A 22949-nucleotide genomic window follows, 5' to 3' on the forward strand; every position below is an offset into this window, starting at 1 on the left:
TTGAGGATCATCCAGAGCAAAGCTGGAATCCTAAAATTGTTTCCATCTACCTGTTCCCCAGCTCCCTCCCTCCCGGCTTCCTCCACCTCCAGTACCGACTCTGTGGGGGAAACACATTCACTTGATTATCTGTGGGGGCCACATAGGGTTTAGAATGGGATGTGCCCCCAAAACAGGATGGGCTCTGAAGCCCAATTCTCTGACATGTGTAAAATGGCTGCTTTGGGTTCCTGGTGCCCCCAGGGTGCGGCTGGCAGAGCCCTATTCATCAGAGGAGGAGGGTGGGCTGGGGCTGTGCTCTGCGCCCTCAGGCTCTCTCTAAAAGGGAAAAATGTTGAACTGATCAAGAGTTAAGGAGGAAACAGAACCCACACTAACAAAGCAGAGCCTTGTCTGAGAAGACGCACATTCCTGGTTAATGATGAGAAGCGATCTGGTGGGTGGTGCTGGTGAGAGAAAGGAGGGTTTGGGGGGGGGGGGGGTTCAGAGATATGCATGGAGCCTCTGAGATCAGGCAGGTGACGCAGAGCGGGGCTCCTGCCGCCCAGAGCTCCCCTCCGGCAGGCCACCCTGGTTTCCTTCATTACAAGTAGCTGCCCTGGGTACTGTGCTGAGGGAAATACAGGCTGAGAAAGGCCAGCGAAGCCCCTTACCCCTGCCATTTCCAAAGCTCGGAAACGCCACAGTCTCCGCGTTGGTGCTTGTTTCATCTCATTGCGTAATACTACACCGCTTGTGTGTAGCGGCTGTGCTATATATACACATCAGGAGGTAACAGATGGCTCTCCCCACCCCCACCTGTCAAAACTGTGACTATATCACTTCTGACGACCAGAAGGAAGCTGCTAGGCTGGGCCAGGATTCTAAATGCTGCGGAGGTAACTCAGAGCCATGTGAAGTTGCACCATATGTTTTGGGGTTGCCGGCTGCTTATGCCCATGGGGACCGGGTTTAATGCCAGTCTGCACAACCCAGGACTGGCACTCTCCTGGCTGCAGTATGCCTCGCGTGAGGGTCTGGGTGCCACTTTTTCTCTCCCTGGAGGAGAATCTGCTGGGGGGGCCACGGTTCTCCAAGAGGGGACCCACAAGGAAAACAGGTTCCCCCAAAACCTGCCCCTGATAACATCAGGCCTGTCCAAAGAGTATTTCCTTTTTTAAAAAAAAAAAATTTTTTTTTTGGTTTCATTTTATTGGATAAAGATTAAGAAAGCGCCAGCGTCTGAGAGAAGGAAAGCAAGCCACGCCGGGTGGCACGCCAGCCTGGGGGTCCCTGGCGCACGCGGCGCGGCGGCAGGCGGGCGGGCGGGCGGTCTACCTGGAGGCACTGGTCTCGGCCAGGCGGTTGTTCATGATGCCCAGCGCGCCCACGCCGCCCGAGAAGCCGTTCTGGCGCGTGTTGACGCACACGCTGCGCGGGTAGCCGTTGGCCGTCTCGGACAGCTGCTTCTGCAGCAGCGCCAGCGACACCTTGTTGGAGGCGGTGAGGTCGCGCATGGAGATGAGCTCGCCCGACAGGCGGCGGCCCTCGGCGTCGCTGTCGCAGGTCGCGGGGTCGACGCCGAGCGCAGTCAGGCGGCGGCGCAGCCTGGAGCCCGGGGTGATGGCGTTGCGCCGGGCCAGGGGCGCGCCCGGCGCCGGGCAGCAGCGCGCGCAGCAGCGGCAGCTCAGCTTGCGCAGCATCCAGTTGAGCACCTGCTTGATGAGGATGGAGATGACATTGAAGAGCGAGTAGATGCAGCACACGCCGAGCAGGATGAAGAGGAAGTTCCCGAGGCGGTACAGCCCCTGGTTCCGGTAGGCGGCGTGCTGGCTGCTCACCAGGTCCCCGAAGCCGATGGTGCTGAAGGTGACGAAGCAGAAGTAGAGCGAGTCCACGTAGTCCCAGCCCTCCACGCTGGTGTACATGGCCGAGGCGCAGCACGACAGCAGCACGGCGAACAGGCCCAGAATCAGCAGCACGTGGTACACCGACGGCTTCCAGCCCGCCAGGCAGTCGGCCTCCGAGAGCGCAGAGCCGCGGCCGAAGGTGGCGGGCAGCAAGCCGCTGCGGCGCAGCTGGTGCTCCCGGCAGGCGCGCATGATGAAGGCCAGCAGCGAGATGATGCGCTCCAGGAAGAGGTTGAAGAACAGGATGGTCCCAGCGCAGCCGAACAGCCCGTAGGCGATGAGGAAGGCCTTCCCACCCACAGTGGCGGGGGTGGTCATGCCGAAACCTGTGGAGACAGGGCAAGGGTCAGGGAGGTCCTGGCTGGGCCGGAGGCCCCTGCGGGGTGGGCGCTATGTGTGCGCAGGTGATGACATGGCTCCTGTCTGGAGTGGTATCATCACTCAAGTGGAGGGGAATCCGTGTTTAGACATGTCTCTCCCTTAGAGGCACTAGACATTGTTTCTGATCTTGGCAGCCCATAAACTGTTGGAGGAGACATGGCCCCTCCTGTTGGGGATCTATAAACCAAAATGGGCGAGGCAAGATGGTCACCAGGAAGGACCCATCAGGACACAACAGAAACCACTGCACAGGTGCAAACCACTGAGATGCCGCAAAGCAAGTGTCACCGGCTCTTCCACCCCATCCAGTCGGTTTTTTTAATGTAACAGTGGCACACCTGGGCCTTGTTAGGGATAGAGTTCCATAAAGGCTTCATTTTATAAGGGATTTCTGGGGACCAGGTAGAGTGTGTTCAGTCCAGGTAGCTATATCTGATGGTCTCTGAAAAGGGGTTTATGAAACTGTGAACGAAAGAAGCCACCTGCTAACCTGACAAACTCAGGGGAGGCCTGTGTGGCAGTCTTGAAAACTCAGAGACCTAAAATAACCACAAAAGATGGTCTGAAAATTAAATATTTAGCTACAAACAGGTTATAGTGGACAGTCATGTCCTAGGCCGATATTTTCCCTGACAACGATCAACTTAGATCTTTCCTGAGCCCATTTGCCTTTTTGCCTCTAAGATAACATATCTGTGAGATGTCTGGGTAGCTTGTAACTTCCTTCTTTTGCTGGAGCCCCTGGGGCACAACCAAATGTAGTGGGCGCCAGGACAGATGCCTCAAATTCCTTCATTATCATGTTAATTGTTCCTGTACCCACCTAAGTATGTGTCCATCATTTTACTTTTTATCCAATCCCAGGGGTTTCCCACCGTTTGACTTTACCCCACCTCTTTAATCCGTCACCAATGAATTTCATGTAGCCCACCTATGTCCCTCCTTTGATGGCAATGTATAAATACAGATGTAACCCACCATTCTTCGGAGCATTATCTCAATTCATTGAGGTTCTGCTTCCCGGCATATGTCGACAGTTTGGCTCAAATAAACTCACTAAAATTCTTTACAGGTTTCAATGGTTTTTTTTCGTTAACAAAACTGACAAGAGGATTGTTTGAGAAGGAGGCCACAATCCTCAGCGAGTAAACATGGCTGCCACTGAGCGTCAGCTTCTTCTCGCCCAAGGACCACGTCATCCTTGCTCACACTTGCCAAGGGAAAGGTTTTGGTCCAATGCGGGCCTGTGCTGTGTGTGTCTGGGGTCGCGTTTGTCTTGGCAGGGCTGTTCTGTGCCTGGGCAGCTGCTTATTTGCTTTGAGCTCTTATAATTAAGTCTTCACTTACCCACTTATTCAAAGCACAGTCTTGAAAGGAGATTCTTTATCAATTGATTTCTGCAGAAGGCTCTGCCCATGCCATGCAGGGCAGCACAGAGTGGCAGCTCTGCCCCCCCCCCCCCCCCCGCCCCCCAACCTGAGCTCTCAGCCTACTGCTGGCTGTGGTCTCTTTGTGGGACTCAAGGCTGCCTGACTCTGGTTACAGGAGGGGGTTTAATCTCTTTGTTGCTGCTGCTTGGAGTCTGAGCTGAAAATGAATCATCTGTCTGAGTAGCACTATAGCACCTTTCAACACCTCTGCGGCAAAGGTCAGGGTTTAATTCATACCCAATGTCAGGAGGCTACCTGCGCTGCTAGTAGGGTGGGGCCAGCCCCAGGAAGTATGTGTGTGGGGTGTGTGTGTGTGTAGAGTTTTGTCTCCCTGGGCTTACTATTTCCTTAAAAGGGTCTGAGAAAATATTTTTTTCAGAGTAATTCCTTAAACCTGTGTGTTAATCGTCCTCTAGATTCCCTGGAGGAAATACCCACTTGCCTGACCGTGGTCTTGATCTTATGCCTAATGACTCAAGTTAGGAGAAAATCTTATGATCACGACCCTCACGTCGAGGAAGATGGATTATATCCCTAGATTTAGAATTTGGCCACAAGAGAATGAAAAACCAAATTAGCAATGTAACCAGGAATTTGATAGAGGAATTTTGCTCCTCTTTAAAGCCAAATTCAAGTTCTTAAGTTCATTAAAAAGAAAAATCACCTCTGATTTACTTCTTATCTGCAGGTTTGCTTTCAACAGTTTTAGTTACCCATGGTCAACCATGGTCTGAAAATATTAAATGGAAAATTCCACAAATAAAAAATTCATACGTTTTAAATTATCCACCATTCTGAGTAATGTGATGCAATTTCATGCCATCCTGCCTAGGACATGAATCCTCCCTGTTTCCAGCATATCCACTCTGTATACGCTTCCCGCCCATTAGTCACTTAAGTAGCCAGCTTGGTTATCACATCAACCAGTATTGCATGAGCATCTGTCCTCCTGGATGTCCCTGAATGATGGAACCAGAACGCGACCTGTTTCTCCACCCCCTGTTCTCCTTCTCTACCGAGGTAGGGCCTCTACAAGGCAGCACCACCAGATATGCAGCTGGAAGATCAACTGCCACCCATTCACTCATTCCTCAGCAGACATGTACTGGTGACCTCATACTAGGCTCAGCGATATGGTGGAAAACCAGACAGATGCAGTCCCTACCCTCACAGAGTCTCTGGGTTGCCTTCTTTTGTACAGATGTTCACCCTTCTGCTGCCAGCAGCTCATCCCTGAGCCAGGGCACAGCTTTTCCCTGCTGCCCCCACAGAGAGGCTGGGCCAGAACTTGTCCTGGGGTCTCCTCATGGTCGTGGCTGCAGGCCTAAAATGATGTCAAATGCTTGATTGGCTGTGAGTGTGGCACTGTCTGCCCAGAAGTGGACAGGCAGGTCACAGGGTTCTCTGACAACACAGAGGGCACCCAATGCAAATGCCCCTCTCACTGGCCCAGTCCCTGAGGTCTGAGCTCTGGGGAAGCTGAGGCCCTGGGGTCAGGCTTCCTGCCGAGGGCAGTGGGGTCCCTGCCTGGGCTGCCGCTTCCCCGCGTAGAGGAGTGGTCCCCCGAGCTCTGACAATCTGTGGGAGCTAGGCTGGCTCTGGAGAGGGGCCTTGAAGCTTTAGGCAGAGAAAAGACAAACCCAGCCATCCTAAGAACCCCTCCTTCCCCAATCACACCCTGCGGAGGCGTAATCTGTCCCCGGGTTTGCACCAAGCCTGCTATTTTGTTTATGCCGCAATTGATCTGCCATCCCAGTTTGCAAAGAGCAGACACTTGGGGGCTTTATTGTGCTACTTTGACAAAAGCTGTGAAGCTCATTCCCACAGCCTGTCTGGTGCCGCCTTCGCAAATGGGGCCCTAGTGACAGGGCCTCCAGAGTTCAGCTCAAGGAATCTGCAATCGAGATAGGGAGGCCAGCTCTGATCTGTTTCGGTGGCTCGAGGTGGAGCCTCTTTGCCAGATGCTGGACACGTCAAATCCCTCCAGCCACCCTGTGAGGGAAGCATCATCAACCCAACAATGTAGGCCAGGACATGGGCCACCAGAGTTGAGGGTACTTGCCCACATTAGAGTTTGTAAGTGGCTGAGCTGACCCTGGAGCCCTTCCCACTGTCCCAGAAGACGGGAAGTCTTGGCTCACCACCTCAGGCACCTTGTCCTGTTGGTTCTGTAGTATCAACTCCGAGGAGGAGAAATATAATTGACAGGGTAGAGTTAGAAGTACCAATCCAGGGTACTTCATGTATATCAATGCATTTCATCCTTTGAGAGTAAAAAGACACTACTAATAATTACCCCCAGAATAGCATGTGTAAACCAGGGCTGTTCCAAGCTACTGAAATGCATTATTAAAATGCAGATTCTGCCCTAGCTGGTTTGGCTAGAGTGTCAGCCTGTGGACCAAAGGGTCCCGGGTTCAATTCCAGTCAAGGACAGGTACCTTGGTTGCAGGCTCCTCCCCGGGCCAAGGCCCTGGTCGGGGCTCGTGCAGGAGGCAACCAATCAATGTGTTTCTCTCACATCAATGTTTTTCTGTCTTTCTCTTTCTCTTCCACTCTCCCTAAAAACCAATGGAAAAATATCCTCAGGTGAGAATTAAACCCTCCCTCCCCGCCATGCAGATTTCAAGGCAGGTTCCACTCCAGAGTTTTATTTAGGAGGTCAGGAGAGGGGCCCAGGAATCTGCATCTAGCAAATGTTCCCTGATGATTCTGATGCAAATGGACTAAAGCACTTCCTTTAAAAATGTTATAAGGGCCCTGACCGGTATGGCTCAGTGGATAGAGCGTTGGCCTGTGGACTGAAAGGTCCCAGGTTCGATTCCAGTCAAGGGCATGTACGTTGGTTGTGGGCACATCCCCAGTAGGGGGTGTGCAGGAGGCAACTGATCGATGTTTCTCTCTCATCGATGTTTCTAACTCTCTATCCCTCTCCCTTCGTCTCTGTAAAAAATCAATAAAATATATTTTTAAAAAATGTTATAAGGTATCCCCTGTGCCCCTTCTGATTGGAATCTGCCCAATTTCAAATACTTTGATTGAAAGTTCTGTTCTTAATTTCAGGTTTATTGAGATACTAGAGGCCCTACGCACGAAATTCCTGCAAGAGTAGGCCTTCACAGTCCCAGCTGCCTCAGCCCTCGAAGCCCTGGCTTCATCTAGAAGGTCGTCCAGAAGGACGTCCGGACGGTCGTTCCACTGTTCATACGTTTGATTGATTTGCCTATTACGCTTTTATTATTGTCGATAGTTGACATAGAATGGTAAGCTATTTAAAGTGTACATCATGATGCTTTGTTGGTCTTTCCTGACTGGCTAGAGGAGGGGTTAACAGCCTCACTTTAATAATCAAGCAGCCTGAAGCTCACACCCAAGGCCAGGTCAGCAGCCAGGCCTCCCAGTGCCCCTCCCTCTCCAAACAGGGAACAGAGGGAGCTGTGGGTGGGCTGTGGGGTGGAGGGTGGAGGGTGGGGCTGCTGTCAGGCTGCTCTGTGGCTGGAGCTCAGACACTGACTCTCGAGGAGAAAAAGGGAGGGTTCTGGCCACGCTCCACGGAGGAGGGCTGGACCTGAGAGGACACTGGGCCCGAGAGGCTTCCCTGGACCCTCAGGGCTGTCCGTGTCACACTTTTCCAAGTCACTCTCCTGGGGAGGACAACCAGCTTGGATAAATCCAGAACCTTTGGGGAGAAGAGGGGCTGGGAGAATGGCTGGGAAAAGTCATTAAAGCATTCAGTGAGGAGTGAAAATGTGGAGGGGGATAATAGTAGCTGACAGTGTTGAGCCCTCACTATTTCCAGGCACTTTGCCAAGACTTCACGTATATCCATGCATTTCATCCTCACCACAACTCTGAGGCACTCACTCATTCTAAGTCACAGCTTTTCCCCTTGAATTTCAACACCCCTGGAATCGGGATGGATCTTGCAATCAATGACCTGACAGTTTTATTTGATAGCGTTTTAAATTCTTAATGGTATGTAGTAGTGGTACATTTGTAATCGATAGCGTCTTAGATTTGACGAATGACACTGAGAATGATTATCCTCCCCAATTGTGAGATTAATAAACAAAGTCATTTAATAGATAAAGATACTGAGGTTAACTAACTTGCCCAGATCACAGAACAAGCAAGTGGCAGAGCCCAGATTTCAAAGCAGAGGAAGGAGCTCGCGATGTGATAAGGGAGAAGTCAAACGCACGAGAGTTCGGGAGAAAAAGAAGCAGGTTGCTTCTGGCTGGTACAGCAGTTTTTACTCCGGCTGCACAATGGAATCACCTGGGAAACAAAACTATCCCCAAGGCCCAGGTGCACCCAGACCAGCCTCTTCGTACAGTGCCTGGGAAAGACCGAGAGGAGAAGGTACTTGTATTCAGGCCTGAAGGTTGGGTGGTGGTTTGAGAAAGGCGCACCCCACTGGGAGAGTGCACAGGGCCGCTGTGTGTGGGGGTTCAGCTTGGCTGGTCCCCACGGGCAGCTCGGTGCCTGCCCCACAGACAGTGTGCAGTAACTCTTGCCGATGGAGTGGGTGAGCCGGTGCAAGAAGGGAAAGGACACGGCTGAGGGACTTCCCTCCACCTTGTACTGGGGCTGAACTTGAGCTTCCTGGGAGCGAAAGCTTCACCTCCAGGAGAGTCTCCAGCTCCTGAGCTGGGCATCTGGCAACATGCTCCGCCCTCTAGAAACTGACAACCCTGAAACCTCCGGCTGCAGAAGCCAAGCTCAGCAAGTCTCCATTCCTGCCACTTGGGAAGGGCAACGTCACCTCCTTTCTTGGAGAGGTGAGAGCAGAGGAGGCTGCTACCTCTCCCTCTAAAAACGGCCTGATGACCGTCCACCTCGGAAGGTTGTTGTGAGGAGTAAGTGAGGAGCTGGTCTCCCCATGCTCCCCGCAGTACCTGGGCCATGATAAGTGCCTAAAACACAGCACCGCTCAATCTGGAAGCTCCACGTGCGAGGCGTGGCCTTTGCATCACAGCTGAAGTGCATCACGACTTTACCTGATGCGAGATACAGACAGGCCATGACTAGGAATTTTGGACGACAAGGAGAAACTCCCCCAAGACAGACTCTATCACGGACCTGCTGTCCTTTCAACCTCCCTGGGCCTCCGTTTCCTCAGTGGTTCCAGGTGAGTGGCAACATCCCCTCTGGGTTTGCCCTGAGCTGGGGGAGAGGCCCCGCTAGGGGGAGGCACCACCTTCTCCGGTCCCCAAACTGAGTGTGGCAGCGGGCGGGGTGCTGGCAAATGGCACTCTTGTGGGAAAGTGGGGGCCGGGCTGCTCTGTTCATTGGCGCGTGTGGATTGGTCTAAGTTGCACACTAGATGGACAGACAGCTCCCCGAGGGCCGCGTGAGTGGTTTCCGTTGCTCCGGAGCCGGTGTGAGGCTGGGCTCGTGCTGGATGCTCCATGGCTCAGGCCGAAGAGGCAGCGGCCAGCAAGGTTATGGAGGAAGCGGCCTTCCCCATTGTCCTGTTTGCTTCTGGCTTGTTCGGTGGGGCCTTTGGGAGGATGTTCTCTGTTTGAGGAGGGCAGGAGGGCAGGGATCTAGGAGAAGACTGAAGCCCACAGGCTGCAGGCGGGTGAGTTTTTACATCAGAAAAGTTTGGGTAAACTGTGAGCAATGGGCAAGGGATCCTGAGAATTGCCTTTGGGCCTTGGCACTGCTTTCCGCGCCAGAGGGGTGACTTGATCCAGCCCCGAGACCCTGTGCTTCGTCTCTGTGATTAAGGCTTTCTCTCCTCCCCACAAATCATCCAGCAAAGTGAGTTATTGAAAGCTGGGTAACCACTCCTGCCTCCGGGGCGGCTCCTCCTGAGCGACCTCCCGGGAGCAGCTGTCAAGCCCTGGGAGCTGGAGCTGGCAGGAAGGTGACTCACTTACAGAGCCCAGCCTTGCCCTGTCCTCCCCCCCAGATCTGTCCCTGTCTCTGTGACTAATTCAGAAGTGAGATCACCGTCCCCCCCCCCCCCCCCCGCCCCTCACAAAAAGAGCAGAGCCCTAGCCTCAGCCCAGAACTGTGGTAGGAGACTAAATCCAAGGCCGGGGAAGACAGGGCAGGCAGTAACTGAAAGCCTGCTCTGTGACAGGCCCTGTGGGCGATGAGGGGAGCAGGACAGGCAGAGCCCCAGCCTGCACAGCCCAGTGCCCAGCAGACGTGTACCACGCACGGTCTCTCCTCCACGCCTGTGCACCTGCCATTCCCACCTTTCGAGGTCTGCGACAGCTTTACATCCTTTCCCTTCCCCTCTCTGCATCGACTCATCCCCTAGCAGCATGTTCACTTAGTCATGTGCTGCTTGCGGTGGCCGGGTACCAGTGACTGCTGTCCCAGAGCACCATTTAAGCCTTTGCTGTGTTGTCAATAAGGACACAGCCCCGGTCTCAGATGTCCTCTCAGCCTCTGTAATGCAGGCGCCCAGGGGACAGCTGCTAAATTCCTGGCAGCACTGGCAGCTTGTCTGGTGGTCACCAGCAGGCATTGTACCAGAAACTTGGTTCCATCTTAGTTTTAATGAATTCACCTAACGTATTCCTGAGGCCTGCCATGTGCCAGGAAAGGGCTGGGAAAGGAACATGGTAATGTGTGATATTGTCCATGCCCCGCAGCCAAATAACACACCTGAAGTTGAATACAATTGGGTGTACTGCCCTAGCCGGTTTGGCTCAGTGGATAGAGCATTGGCCCATGGACTGAAGGGCCCAGGTTTGATTTCGGTCAAAGGCACGTACATCAGTTGCAGGCTCAAAACCAATCGGTGTGTCTCTCGCGCATCACTGTTTCTCTCTCTCTCTCTCTCTCTCTCTCTCTCTCTCTCTCTCTCTCTCTCTTTCTCTCTCTGTCTCTCTCCCCCTCCCCGTCCCTTCCACTCTCTATAAAAATCAATGGAAAAATATCCTCGGGTGAGGATTAACAAAACAAACAATTGAGTGTATGGATTCACTGCGACAAGGGAACCGGGGCACCACGGGGAGCTGTGGGGCATCTCAGCCGGCGGGCAGCAGAAAGGACTTGGTCAGAATTTGGGCTTGAGTTAGGCCACGCTGGGGAGGGCTCAAGGAAGCAAGGCTGTGCTGTGGATTGGCTGCTGCCAGGGAGCAGGGATATTGCTGGGATTGGGCCTCCTGATATTTCTTGCCTAGGAGGTGGGAATAACGAGGCAAGGCCAGAGCTGTGATTGGAGAGGAAACAGCGGTCGCTCATCTTAACCAGAGAGGGGTGCGGGGCCATTTCTGTGTGTGGTGTGGAAAATGTTCTTCGTTGGTCTTTGTTCAGAGATGGTTATGGGTGAGTGGTCTTGTTTCCCTCTCCCTCGGCGATGGTCGTGAAGCAGCACGTCAGGCGGTGTGCCGTGCCCTGGAGGTGGGACGTGCCACATCCGAGCCCCCAGCCCAGCTGTGAGTGCCAGGCCCGGTCCCTGCTCGCCGGGGCTGCTTTCGACTTCTCAGAATGGTTCCGCACTCAGCATTTTAGTGGATGCCACTCATTATTGGCTTTTAAAGAAACTCCTTCCCATCTTCTACTTCATTGGGCTCGATCTGTGCATGTGTGTGAGCACACAGGTCTTTAATTCATAGGCGGGGCATGCCTCTAGGTTGTGGAAATATAGGTGATTCTTATTTTAATTATCTTCTGTGTGTTTTTATAAATATTTCACACTTCCTGTGGTGCAAAACGGGGCAGTTACTACTTTTAAAACCAAAACTTCTCCCGCAACAAGCATGGTTATTTTTTTAAATTTACAAATAAAAATGAATACGGCAAGGACCCTGTTCTCAAGAGAATGATACCCTATGAAAATGACAGCATGGGAGACATCGCAGGAAGCCAAGACACAGAGAAGAGGTCTGGGAGGGCTTCCCAGAGGAGGTGCCACTGGCCGAATAATAAAGGTGCCTTAGCCCAGTGGTCGGCAAACTGCGGCTCGCAGGCCACATGTGGCTGTTTGGCCCCTTGAGTGTGGTTCTTCCACAAAATACCACGGGCGGGCGCGCACGTACAGTGCGATTGAAACTTCGTGGCCCATGCGCAGAAGTCAGTTTTCGGCTCTCAAAAGGAATTTCAATCGTTGTACTGTTGATATTTGGCTCTGCTGACTAATGAGCTTGCCGACCACTGCCTTAGCCAAGCAGGTGGAGGTGGTGGGGGAGGGTCTGTGGGTTCTGGATTGGGATGTAGATTCAGGGATCCTATGGATAAGGTGTCCCAGGGAAGTCTTCACACAACAAATATTTACGTGCCAGGCACCGGCTCTCCCCATTAAAGGCCCTGAACGAGAGCGTGGAGGCCCTCAGCAGTAAGGATGCTATCTCTATATGAAGTCAGGTCATCAGAAAATAGCAACGATGGACCACATTATCCTTGCTTCCCACTGCGACTGAAATGCTTTCACTGTGATCGAATGTTTCACCTCCTGCCTTTGGGAAGGAATGGTGGGAGCACCCGTTTGCAGATGATGTCTGTGTCTTCTGCAAAACCAAAGGAAAGAATCATCTCCCACGTCCCTGTTTACAGATGCACTAGATTCGTTTCTTCTGGAATTCAGGGTCTGGAGTGCTGGCTTTCTAGGCGCACTGGTGCCCTGGCTCCCGCACACTGAGTGCCAGGGTTTGCCGGCTCCGTGGACACGCAGAGCCAAGGTAGTGTGAGCAACTGCTCAAGGACTGTGTCCGGGCAGCTGGTACATTTCTCATCAATTTTCTATTATTTTTTGGCTTCCGTAATCCGTCCCTCCCCCTTCTTTCTCCTGTTCACAACATCTGTTGAATACCTGCTATGTGCAAGCACCGTGCTAGGTCACCACCCTGACCTCTTCGAGCATACAGTTCGGCTTATTCTAGTTTTATCACTTAAATCTGTTCACCTCCTTTGTGGAAGTAAGCCGGCTTTTAGTCACATGTAATAAGCAACAGCAATTTCCGGAAATCTCCAAGTTAGCGTAGTCCCACCAAGTATATGGAATCTCTTTCTCCAGGGTGGCCTTTAGGATGCAGACTGACCCTCCTTTGCCCAGGAAGGTTCTGACATGTGTCCGTCTGAAGGCAGAGGGATGGCATGGCCTCCAAGGCCTCTTGTTCCCCCAAATTCGTAAGTTGAAGCCCTAACCCTGCAGTAGCTCGGAATGTGAGTGTGGCTGCTGGGCTTGCAAAGAGGTGATTAGGGTAAAATAAGGGCGTAAGTAGGCCCTGCCTATGCGTGGTGTCCTTTTTTTTTAATTTTTAAAATATATTTTATTGATTTTTTACAGAGAGGAAGGGAGAGGGATAGAGAGTTAGAAACATCGATCAGCTGCCTCCTGCACACACCCCACTGGGGATGTGCCTGCAACCAAGGTACATGCCCTTGACCGGAATCGAACCTGGGACCCTTGAGTCCGCAGGCAGACGCTCTATCCACTGAGCTAAACCGGTTTCGGCCGTGGTGTCCTTATAAGAAGAGGAGATTAGGACACAGACATGCACAGAGGGAAGACCATGTGACGACACAGAGATAAGACAGCCACCTACACGTCAAGGCGAGAGGCCTAAACACCCCAATCCTGCTCCACCTTGAGCTTGCACTTCTGGCCCCCAGAATTGTGAGCCAGGAGCCCCCGGGCTGTGCACTCCTTCGTGGCAGCCGAGCGAGCAGACATGCGCCTGTGCTCGGCTGCAGAAGCCATGTGCGTGCTGCCCCTTGCGCATCCTGTTCTACAGCAGCGGAGGCAGCAGGGAGCTCAGATGCAAAGCTTAGTTTCCGAGCCCTGATCAGGAGGCTGTGTTTATATTTATCCTGCTAACTGCAGGGGACTATTTATATTCAGAGAAATAACCTCCCCGGCAAGATGGGGGCAGCCAAGGAACCAGCTGCTTCCGCCGGACCTGCTGGGCTCCCCGAGCCAGGCGCACGCGCTCAGGCCCTGCTCAGGCCCCTGGTCCTCAGGTGCCCCCCCCCCCCCCCCACCACCTCAGGTGTCTCTGATGCCAGCTCTCCTCACCACCACTGGGGGCTTGGGCTGCAGGGGTGGAGTCTAGTCTTCTTAGCACAGGGGCCTGCCCAGAGCTGACTGCTTTTCACAAGCTCTCCAGGATGTGCACGGCCCCAGGAGCAGTGCCTCTGTACACGAGTCACAGTTCTAGTCTCACTCAGATCCAACACAATCCCAGGTATTTAGTAGGAGCTCAAGAAACAGAATCAGTGGTGTTGGGTTGTGGAAATCACAGCAGTCTCCCCTTGTCCATGGCTTTGCTTCCAGTGGTGTCAGTTACCCACAGTCAACCACAGTCTGAAAATATTAAGTGGAAAATTCCAGAAATAATAGATAAGTTTTAAATTGCAGGTACTTCTGAGTAGCATGATGAAATGTCATACCATCCTACTCTGTCCGGCCCAGGACATGATTCATCTCTCTGTCTGGCATATTCAGGCTGCATACGCTACCTGCCTGCTTTGTAGCCCTCTCGGTTACCAGATGGACTGTCATGGTATCGAGGTGCTTGTGTTCGAGTAACCCTTATTTTACTTAATGGCCCCGAAGTACAAGAGTAGTGATGCTGGCAATTCAGACCTGCCAAAGAGAAGCTGTAAAGTGCGTCCTTTAACTGAAAAAAAAAAAATACGTATGTATGTATGGGAAAAATCATAGTGTACATGTGGTTTGGTACAGTCTGTTGCTTCAGGCATCCCCTGGGAGACTTGGAACTTATCCCGCGTGATGAGGGGGCTACCATAGTCTAGACTCAAACCTTCATAACTGTAAGGTGCCTCTGCCACGGGCCTCCCTTTCTGCTCCGCTTCTGCTGTCCAGTTAATTAGAACTGGGGACATGCCCTGCATTCGTTCCAGGAGAAAGTTAAAGGTCAGCAGCAGCACAGTAACCACAGAGGGGACCTGGGAGGGTCAAGTCCTAAAATTCCACCATTAGCGCTTCATTCCTTAGGCTGAAGTTTCCCCCTGTCCTCCTGACATTAACAAGGGCTTCATTACTCTCTCTCTCTCTCTCTCTCTCTCTCTCTCTCTCTCTCTCTCTCTCTCTCTCGCATTCTCTCAAAATGTTAAGAATAAAGTGACACAAAATCATAAATGTAAAAGCAATGTACCAAAAAAGGAAAGCTATACAGGAGTGGACAGGAAAAAGCAAGTCTCCCTCCGTTCTTCATGCACAGACCCGCCCCAGGAGTAACTAATTTCTCATTTCTACGTGAACGTGCTTTGAAAACTTTTACACAAATGGTAAAATGCCACTATTTTCATATTTACTTTAGACATGACATGTTTGAAATCAGCTTATATCAGTACTGAAATAATTTTGCTGTCCTTATTGTGGATGCAGAGGTAACTCACTGCATGGGAGGACCATGGCTTATTTAACCCGCCTCCAGGTGGTGTTACCCCTTCTACAGTTGCCATTACAAATGCATCAGCACGAATAGCCTTGTACAGAAGGGTTTGCACACACGTGCAAGCACACCGGTAAGAAAAAAATTCTTAGGAGTGAAATTGCTGCAAAAGGGCATGAGAACTTGAATTTGGGGTGGGTACTTGTGGTCTCCATTTAAAAATGCAGCGTAAAGCCTGCTGCCAAGGCGGGCAGATAGCTGTCTGAGGGGAGGGTCTCCTGGGGGTGGGGCCAGCCACCCTGGGCTTGTTCCGGGGTCTTGCAGCCGGACTGAGCTTTCAGAAGCCTACGGGAGGTTTCAGCTGGACCCTGGCCTCATTGCACAGAATCTCGTTTTATCAGAGAAATCACCGAGGTCCTCAGCAGGGACAGCGTGTAGGACGAGAGTACCAACGTCGGGGGGCGGTGCCCAGGCTCCTGCTGCTGCAGAGCACTCAGGGGTGGGGAGCCAGTGCCTGCCACCGTGACCAGCAGGAAAGGCAGGACAGCTCGTAGGCTTTCAGCGCTGGCTGGTGGAAACACTTTATCCTCCTGGTCAGTCTACACACTGAGACGTGGATGTGATGTCAATAAAGGCATTACGTGAGGTGGGGACTTGAACTTCCTTGAGCAGGTGTGTCAGTGTCACTGTGGGAGAGGGCGGCCGGGGCACTGTATCGCAGACCCTGTCACAGCCACCACCGCAGCAAAGAGCAACCCCAGCAACAGCACAGATGACAACGGCCTTTTAGCTCTGATCGCTACACTGTGTTGCTGTCCTTACAGCACTTCTATGGGATTTATGGCTTTAAAGGTAATTTTCACACACAGTTTATTTCCTCCCAATTATCTGTGAGGCAGGTGCTATTATCTTTAGTTTTCAGATGCACAGTCTGAGCCTCTGAATGGCATGGTCCAAGGCAAGAAAGGTGGGGGAGATGGTGTGTCAGAATTTGGGCGGTGACCTCACAGTGGCTGACCCTCCCTCTGCAGGTCTCTGATCTCTGACAGCACTGTCCAGGGCTCTCAGAGTAGAAGCCTGTCAGAAGCTCAGCTGTCCTGCTACGTGCTCCTGCTCCGTGGCTGGACAGACACCCCAAAAGGCAATGGGGTGTATTCCCCACGTGTGGGTTCTGTTGGCTCCTTGGGAAAAAGGACATGGGAGATCAGGGTGGTCATGAGGCTGTGGACGCTGCCCAGGGACTGGTCTCCTGGGAGCTGGCCAGCAAGCTGGGCTGGGGTGGGTCCTCCCTCCTGCTCCTCCCCGCTGCTGTGACTCCAGAGGTCTGTAGAAGGGTGTGGAACATCTTTAAAGTCTTTATTTCCCACCTCTCTGCCAATGAGTGAAGCACCGTCCACCCAGCTCTGATTCTCAGAGCTGCTTCTGCTGATGATGGTGGGGGGGGGGGGGGGGAGAAGGGGGCGAGGTTCTTTCCACCATGAAGGCAGGAAGACGCCCCTGGGAGCGGGGGACCCCCAGATGTGGTCCCGGGTCCCCGGGGCCTGCCTTCCCTCCGCTCTGGGTGGCAGTGAAAGGCCAAGCAACATTCTAGAAACACCACTAATTTCACCCCTCCTTTCGGACTGACTTTCCCTTTTCAGACGAAAGCAAAGACGGACCTTCACCCTGACGACAGGCTCACAGGCATGCCAGCCCTCCCCTGTACTGCCCCGTCCCCGCCCAACCCCCCTAACACTCACAGGGTGTCCCAGGGATAAGCTAGGCCAAAGGAGTTCTCTGGGAACCAGTTGTTACTAGTAGTGTAGTCCCAGCCTGTGCCTCAGCCTCGTAACCCGGGAGCCCTGGCGCCTCTGTGCGGGCCTCCGCCCGTCAGCTCCGCGTGTCAGGGACTCTCCTGAGAAAGGGGTTCTCAGCCTTTCTCTTTCCAACCCCACCTTCCCAGGCCCTCGAGATGGCCAGCACCATTGTTCCAGTGTTCTCACTACACACACCAGTCCCGTCTGCTCTTCTGCCTGCGTGGCTCATAGACTGCAAACGCTAGAATTCCATGAGATACACTTTAAATGCCCTTGTTGGCAGACACGGGCCCAGCATGAGCGCTCTGTAATTTTCCAGCCTCCTGAATGGCCCCCCTGTACCTAACACGTATCAGGCACCAAACATCACCCACCTTCTTTCCACCCCCAGACAGCCCAGTGACTCACTCACTCACCGGGTCTTCACCAGGGCTCTCCTTGGAGGTCCCTGGGCTAAGGCTGAGGGGGATGGATAGTCCTTCTGACAAACTACAGCACACCGCTAAGGCTACTGTGCTTCCAAAAACAGGGATGCTTGGGAGAGCGTATGTGTATATCACATATCAATACAGGAAAAGAAAGATCCCAAATTTTGTCCAGAAAAAAAAGACTCAAAGGCAAAATCTCTGTAGTAGTTCTACTTTACTGGTGGAAATATGTGGGAGTTTTTTTCTTTTACTTCTTCCTTTTCAGGTGTTCTATAATGAGCAGATATTATTTTAATGAACTAAAGATGATTCCTTTTGTCATTATTTGTTAGGGCCGGGTCTCACAGGCTGGTGGGGAGGGACGTCACACATGTGTGGTCAGATCATCAAAGGCAGAACCGAAACGAAGAAGGAGGGTCAGTGAAGCCTGAACTGTCAGGGTGGGGTCTGCAGAGGAAGTGGCCCTTGACTGCTACCTGGGCTTGGGCTGAGGGAGGGGAGAGGACAGGAGGGGGCATTCTGGGCGGAGGGAGGTACTGCTGTTGTAAACACCCACAGGTGCACGGTACCAGGTTCTGTTTTACTCGAGCTGAGGGTGCAGCAAAGGGGCGTGCTGACCACACTCGGGCGTGGAGGGTCTGAGGCCCGTTTGTAGAATCCTGGAGGAGACCAGGCAGGCTGCTGCCAGAGGATGGACCCCGTGGGAGGCCTGGATATAGCTCAGTGTCCTTCCCCAACTCAGTCATTTGGAACCTTTTATGTCTCTAAATTTCTCATCATTCAGACAGTGCCAACTATGTCGTGGGGGGGCGGGGTGGGGGTGGCATGCTCACTAGCTCTTCCATCTGAAAAAGCCCTTTAACTTCTCTTTGCCTCAGTTACCTCATATGTAAAGTAAGGATATGAGTTGTGCCTACTTCCACAGGACGGTGAGGAGTAAATGAGACAAAGTGTGTAAAGTGCTTCACACAGGACTTGGACATGTGGACCACTTGACCTGTGAGGGAACAAGGAACAGAATTTCTAAAGATAGGGGATAAGGAAGACGGGAGGGAAGGAAGGTGGTAGAATAAAAATGCCTCGATTCCATGAAAATTCCTCTGCTTTCTTTGGGTAAATAATTTGCTCAGGAGGCCAGCTGGCTTTATCGACATGCTCTCTTGAGGAGGAACCCACCCCACACTCATCTCCCAGAGGAAGAGACCACTATGGACAGGGAAAAGCGGTAAAGGAAGCAGGGACTTAAGTGCCGTCCTGGCCGGTTTGGCTCAGTGGATAGAGCGTCGGCCTGCAGACAGAAGGGTCCCAGGTTCAATTCCGATCAAGGGCAGATGCCTGGGTTGTGGGCTTGATCCCCAGTAGGGGGCATGCAGGAGGCAGCCAATCAATGATTCTCTTTCATCATTGATGTTTCTCTCTCTCTCTCCCTCTCCCTTCCTCTCTGAAATCAATTAAAAAAATATATATATATGAACTTAAGTGCCCCAGGAACATCCCCTCCCCCATTCTAAAACTTCCAATGGCTTCCCAGGGCCTAGAGCTGTGGGGCCGTGATAAGGTGGACTCCTACAACTCTGCAGTGATTGCAAAGGTGTCTGAATCCATTTGTTCACTGAACACTGTTCTCAGCCCTAATAACTCTCTCCTACATGCTTGTGCTATTAGTTTCCAAATATATACAAATGTAAAACCATTAATGCATTTAAAAGTGGTAGTGAGTTGATTCAGAAGACTTTCTATCAATATGCATTTTCCCTGTTAATGGATACTGAAAGTATATGTAACTTCCATCATATGGATTCTGTAAAAACATTTCTAGCATTTAAAGTGATCCTCACATTTTAAAAGGCTGGTGGATTTCTGGTTCAAGATAATGATCTAATCACCTGAATTTATCTGCTCTCCCTCTGAGACCCTAGGAAAATGATGTTAAAGGGACATAAATGTGTAAACCAGCAACAGCACTGAGAACGGGGAGGGAGGTTTGCAGTGGATAAGGAATTTCAACATGATCTGTGAAAGGTAGACAGCCGGGGAATGAGTGCTGAGTGACGAGAGAGGATGCAGCTCAGGGAAGGTGAGGAGGGGAAGGAGATGAAGTGCCCAAAGAACCTTGGGAAGCACCCACTGACCTACAGAGAAAACATGAGTCCACAGCCTCACCTATCACACTGGTCTTCTATTTGTAATTCTTAAATGGGGATGGACAGCCACAGTTCAGACATCTGGGGAAGCCTGCCACCCCTCTCTCTCCTGGTTCTCCTCCCAGCTTAGCCACTCTTCCATCTTTCAGACACTAAGGTTCAGTCTTCAGATCTCTTCTCTTCTGGGTCCCCTGCTCACTCCCTGGAATCAGGGGTTCAACCTGGCTGTACATTGGAGTTATCGGAAGAGTTTAACAAAACACTAATTTCTAATCCCCACCACCAGAGAGTGTGATGCAATCGGATTGTTGGAGGGTGTGGGGAGAACAGCCTGGGCATTCAGACTTTTTAAAACTCTCCAGGTAATTTTAATATGCAGCCAGGGTTGAGAACCACTGTCCTAGCTGATCTTTGGCAGGGCTTTAAATAACCCTTAGGAGTGGTTCTCACCCCTGCCTGCACATTAGAATCATCTGAAGAACTTTAAAAAATATCAATTCCTAGGTCGGATCCCCAGAGATTCTGATTGAATGGGCTTAGGGTCAAGTCTGAACATTGGTTTTTCTCTATCTCTAAGTTTCTTAAGTGATTGTGGTACCACTGCAGTCAGGGTTAATAACCAGTGGTTCATCCTATACAATAAAATGCTAATATGCAAATTGACTGAACAGTGGAATGAGAATGACTGGTCGCTATGATGAGCACTGACCACCAGGGGGCAGGCGCTCAATGCAGGAGCTGCCCCCGGTGGTCAGTGTGCTCCCACAGGGGAGCGCTGCTCAGCCAGAAACCGGGCTCATGGCTGGCGAGCACAGCCCCACCTCCACTGCAGTGCTAAGGATGTCTGACTAACGGCTTAGGCGGGGAGTGGGCCTAAGCCGTCAGTTGGATATCCCCTGAAGGCTCCCGGACTGTGAGAGGGCGCAGGCTGGGTTGAGGGGACCCCCCCCCAGTGCACTAATTTCGTGCACAGGGCCTCTAGTAGGCTAATAAGTTCCAAATTTGTATCTCAGCTCCATCCTCTCCCTTGAGTTCTAGACTTGCGTATCTAACTATCCAACGGACATGTAACTTGAAGTCTAAGTTGAATAACATGTCAAAATTAATATTTTCAAGTAAGTTTTTGATTCTCATCTCTCTCCCCCAGCCACCCTCCTCCTTGATTCTACTATAGTCTTCCTCATCTCAGTAAATGGCAAATCCATCTTTCCAATGGCTAATGTCAAAAGTCTTAGAGTCCTTTTGGAGTCTTTTTCCCCTCGTATCCTATATCTGATCCAATAGCAAAGCCTGCCAATCTACTTTCAAAACATATCCAGAATCTAACCACATACATTTTTACTTAAGGCCATGAGGGTATACCTGGATCTAGATTTCCCTCCTACCATAAACAATGAAGAAATTGGATAAAATCTACTAAACAATTATTTTCAGATACTGGAAAACTAGTAGTATAGGATTACGATACCTGAGAAAAGGGAAATAAACAATGTGAGACCTTTGATTGCCCTGGTTTTATGCCTAGAGGCAATTTTCAGGTAGCAATCAAGGGAGGGGTACCCAGAGTGGGGCAGTTTCACTGAGTTGAGGAGACAGATTTAAGTTCAAGGAGGACAAGGCAGCTATGGCAAAGGCAGTAACCAGAGAGGAAGGAACCATCAAGAGAAAGAGCTCCTGAAATTTGCACCAGGGGTTCTTAGAATCTCTGGCTGAAGAACAGTCTGTGCAGGTAAAGGGTGAAGCTCCTCAAGACCAAGGAAAAAACATCTTCCAGGAAAGAACAATTGCTAGAGTTGTAAGCCAAACAATTCCCAGAGCTTTCACAGATCCAGAAACCACCCCAGTTCCAACCTGCCAGGGTGCCAAGGTTTCACTACATACACTGAAGAGGAGAGACCCCAGAAAGGTTACGCCTGAACAGTGTGGCTAAATTAGTTCCAGAGAAAGGCTCCTTTAGACTGGCCTATAAAAAGCTTAAAAACAAGCCTGGAAAATATCAGACTTATCTATAAGTAACCTAAGTTTCTGCCAGAACAAAGTCCAACCCGTTTTAATGGAGTCCAACATAATCAAGAACCAACAATGTAAAATTTACAATGTCTCTAATAAATTATCAGACAAGCACAGAAGCAAGAAGATGTAATCTACAAACAAGAGGGGAAAAAAAAATTGGTCAATGGAAACACACCCAGAAATGCTAGCGATCAGGAAATTAACAGCAGAGACATTTAAACAGCTGTTACAAATATGTTAAATATGCTCAAGAACATAAAGGAAAAGAAAGATAATGAGGGGAAAAAATGAGCAAAATGAAAAAGAACTAAGTGGAACTTGTAGAGATAAAAAAAATACAATATCTGAAATTAAAATGTCACTGGATATGATTAACTATAGATTAGACACTGCAGAAGAAAAGACTGAACTTGAAGACATAGCAATAACAAAAAAAAAAAAAGAAAGCAAAGAGCATCAGTTACCTGTGAGACAATATCAGGTGGTCTAACATATGTGTAATTAAAGTCCAAAAATAGATGGTGGGGTAGCAATAAAAATATATGAAAAAATATGATAAAATTTACAGAGAGGAAGAGAGAGGGATAGAGAGTTAGAAACACCAATGAGAGAGAAACATCGATCAGCTGCCTCTTGCACACCCCCTACTGGGGATGTGCCCGCAACCAAGGTATATGCCCTTGACCGGAATCGAACCTGGGACCCTTGAGTCCGCAGGCCGACGCTCTATCCACTGAGCCAAACCGGTTTTGGCAAAATATGATAAAATTTAAAAACACAGATCCAAGAAGTTCAGTAAGTCCCCAGTAGGATAAACACAAAAAAATACCAAAGAACATCAAAATCAAATTGCTGAAAATCAAGGATGAAAAGAAATCTTAAAAGCAGCCAGAGAAAGCCCTGGCCAGGTAGCTCAGTTGATTAGAACATCATCCTGATACACTAAGGTTGTGGGTTTGATTCCTGGTCAGGGCACATACAAGAATCTACCAAAGAATGCATGAATGAGTAGAACAACAAATCGATCTCTCTCTCTCTCTCTCTCTCTCTCTCTCTCTCTCTCTCTTTCTTTTTCCCCATCCTCCTCCCTTGCCCCCTCTGCCCAATCACTCTGCATTATAAACATTCAGCATCCTGAGTTCCCACATAAACAAATGAACAAACATTGATTGACCCTCCGCCTATTATGTGAGGGTCCTCCCCATGACCCTGTGAGGCAGACGTCATTGTCAGAGTTGTATATAGCTGCTAACATGCCAAATTCTGCTCTTTGTTCAAAGTGTGTATGCCAGTAGCTATAAAACACAATTATAAATATTATAGATCTTGAGCCACTTAGAGCTCATGAAGAAATCACACACACTGGCAATCCTTTTGAATGAGTTTGGAACCACACTGCAGTTCAGAGCTGAATATACAAACTAAGTACACACTCCTCAAGGATTTACTACCCAGAGAGACACGTAAGCTCCCCATAAAGCGGAGGGACAGCTGGTAGTGGGCTGATTTAAATGTTCGAGGTGAACAGCCAAAACAAGGGATTTCAC

At 50.8% G+C, this 22949-nt stretch overlaps 1 protein-coding gene across 1 annotated transcript in view; it reads right to left on the bottom strand.

Annotated features, from left to right (window-relative positions):
* Positions 1-1220: 1220 nt before the first annotated feature.
* KCNK12 (potassium two pore domain channel subfamily K member 12) overlaps positions 1221-22949 on the bottom strand; it is a 38461-nt gene continuing 16732 nt past the window's right edge. The window contains exon 2 of the mRNA XM_079791702.1: positions 1221-2215. Coding sequence (XP_079647828.1) covers positions 1314-2215 — 902 coding nt within the window. The 3' untranslated portion in view covers positions 1221-1313. The remainder of the gene's footprint in view (positions 2216-22949) is intronic.

The sequence above is a fragment of the Cnephaeus nilssonii genome (genome assembly GCF_951640355.1).
Source record: "Cnephaeus nilssonii genome assembly, chromosome: 15".
NCBI classification, from domain to species: Eukaryota; Metazoa; Chordata; class Mammalia; order Chiroptera; family Vespertilionidae; genus Cnephaeus; species Cnephaeus nilssonii.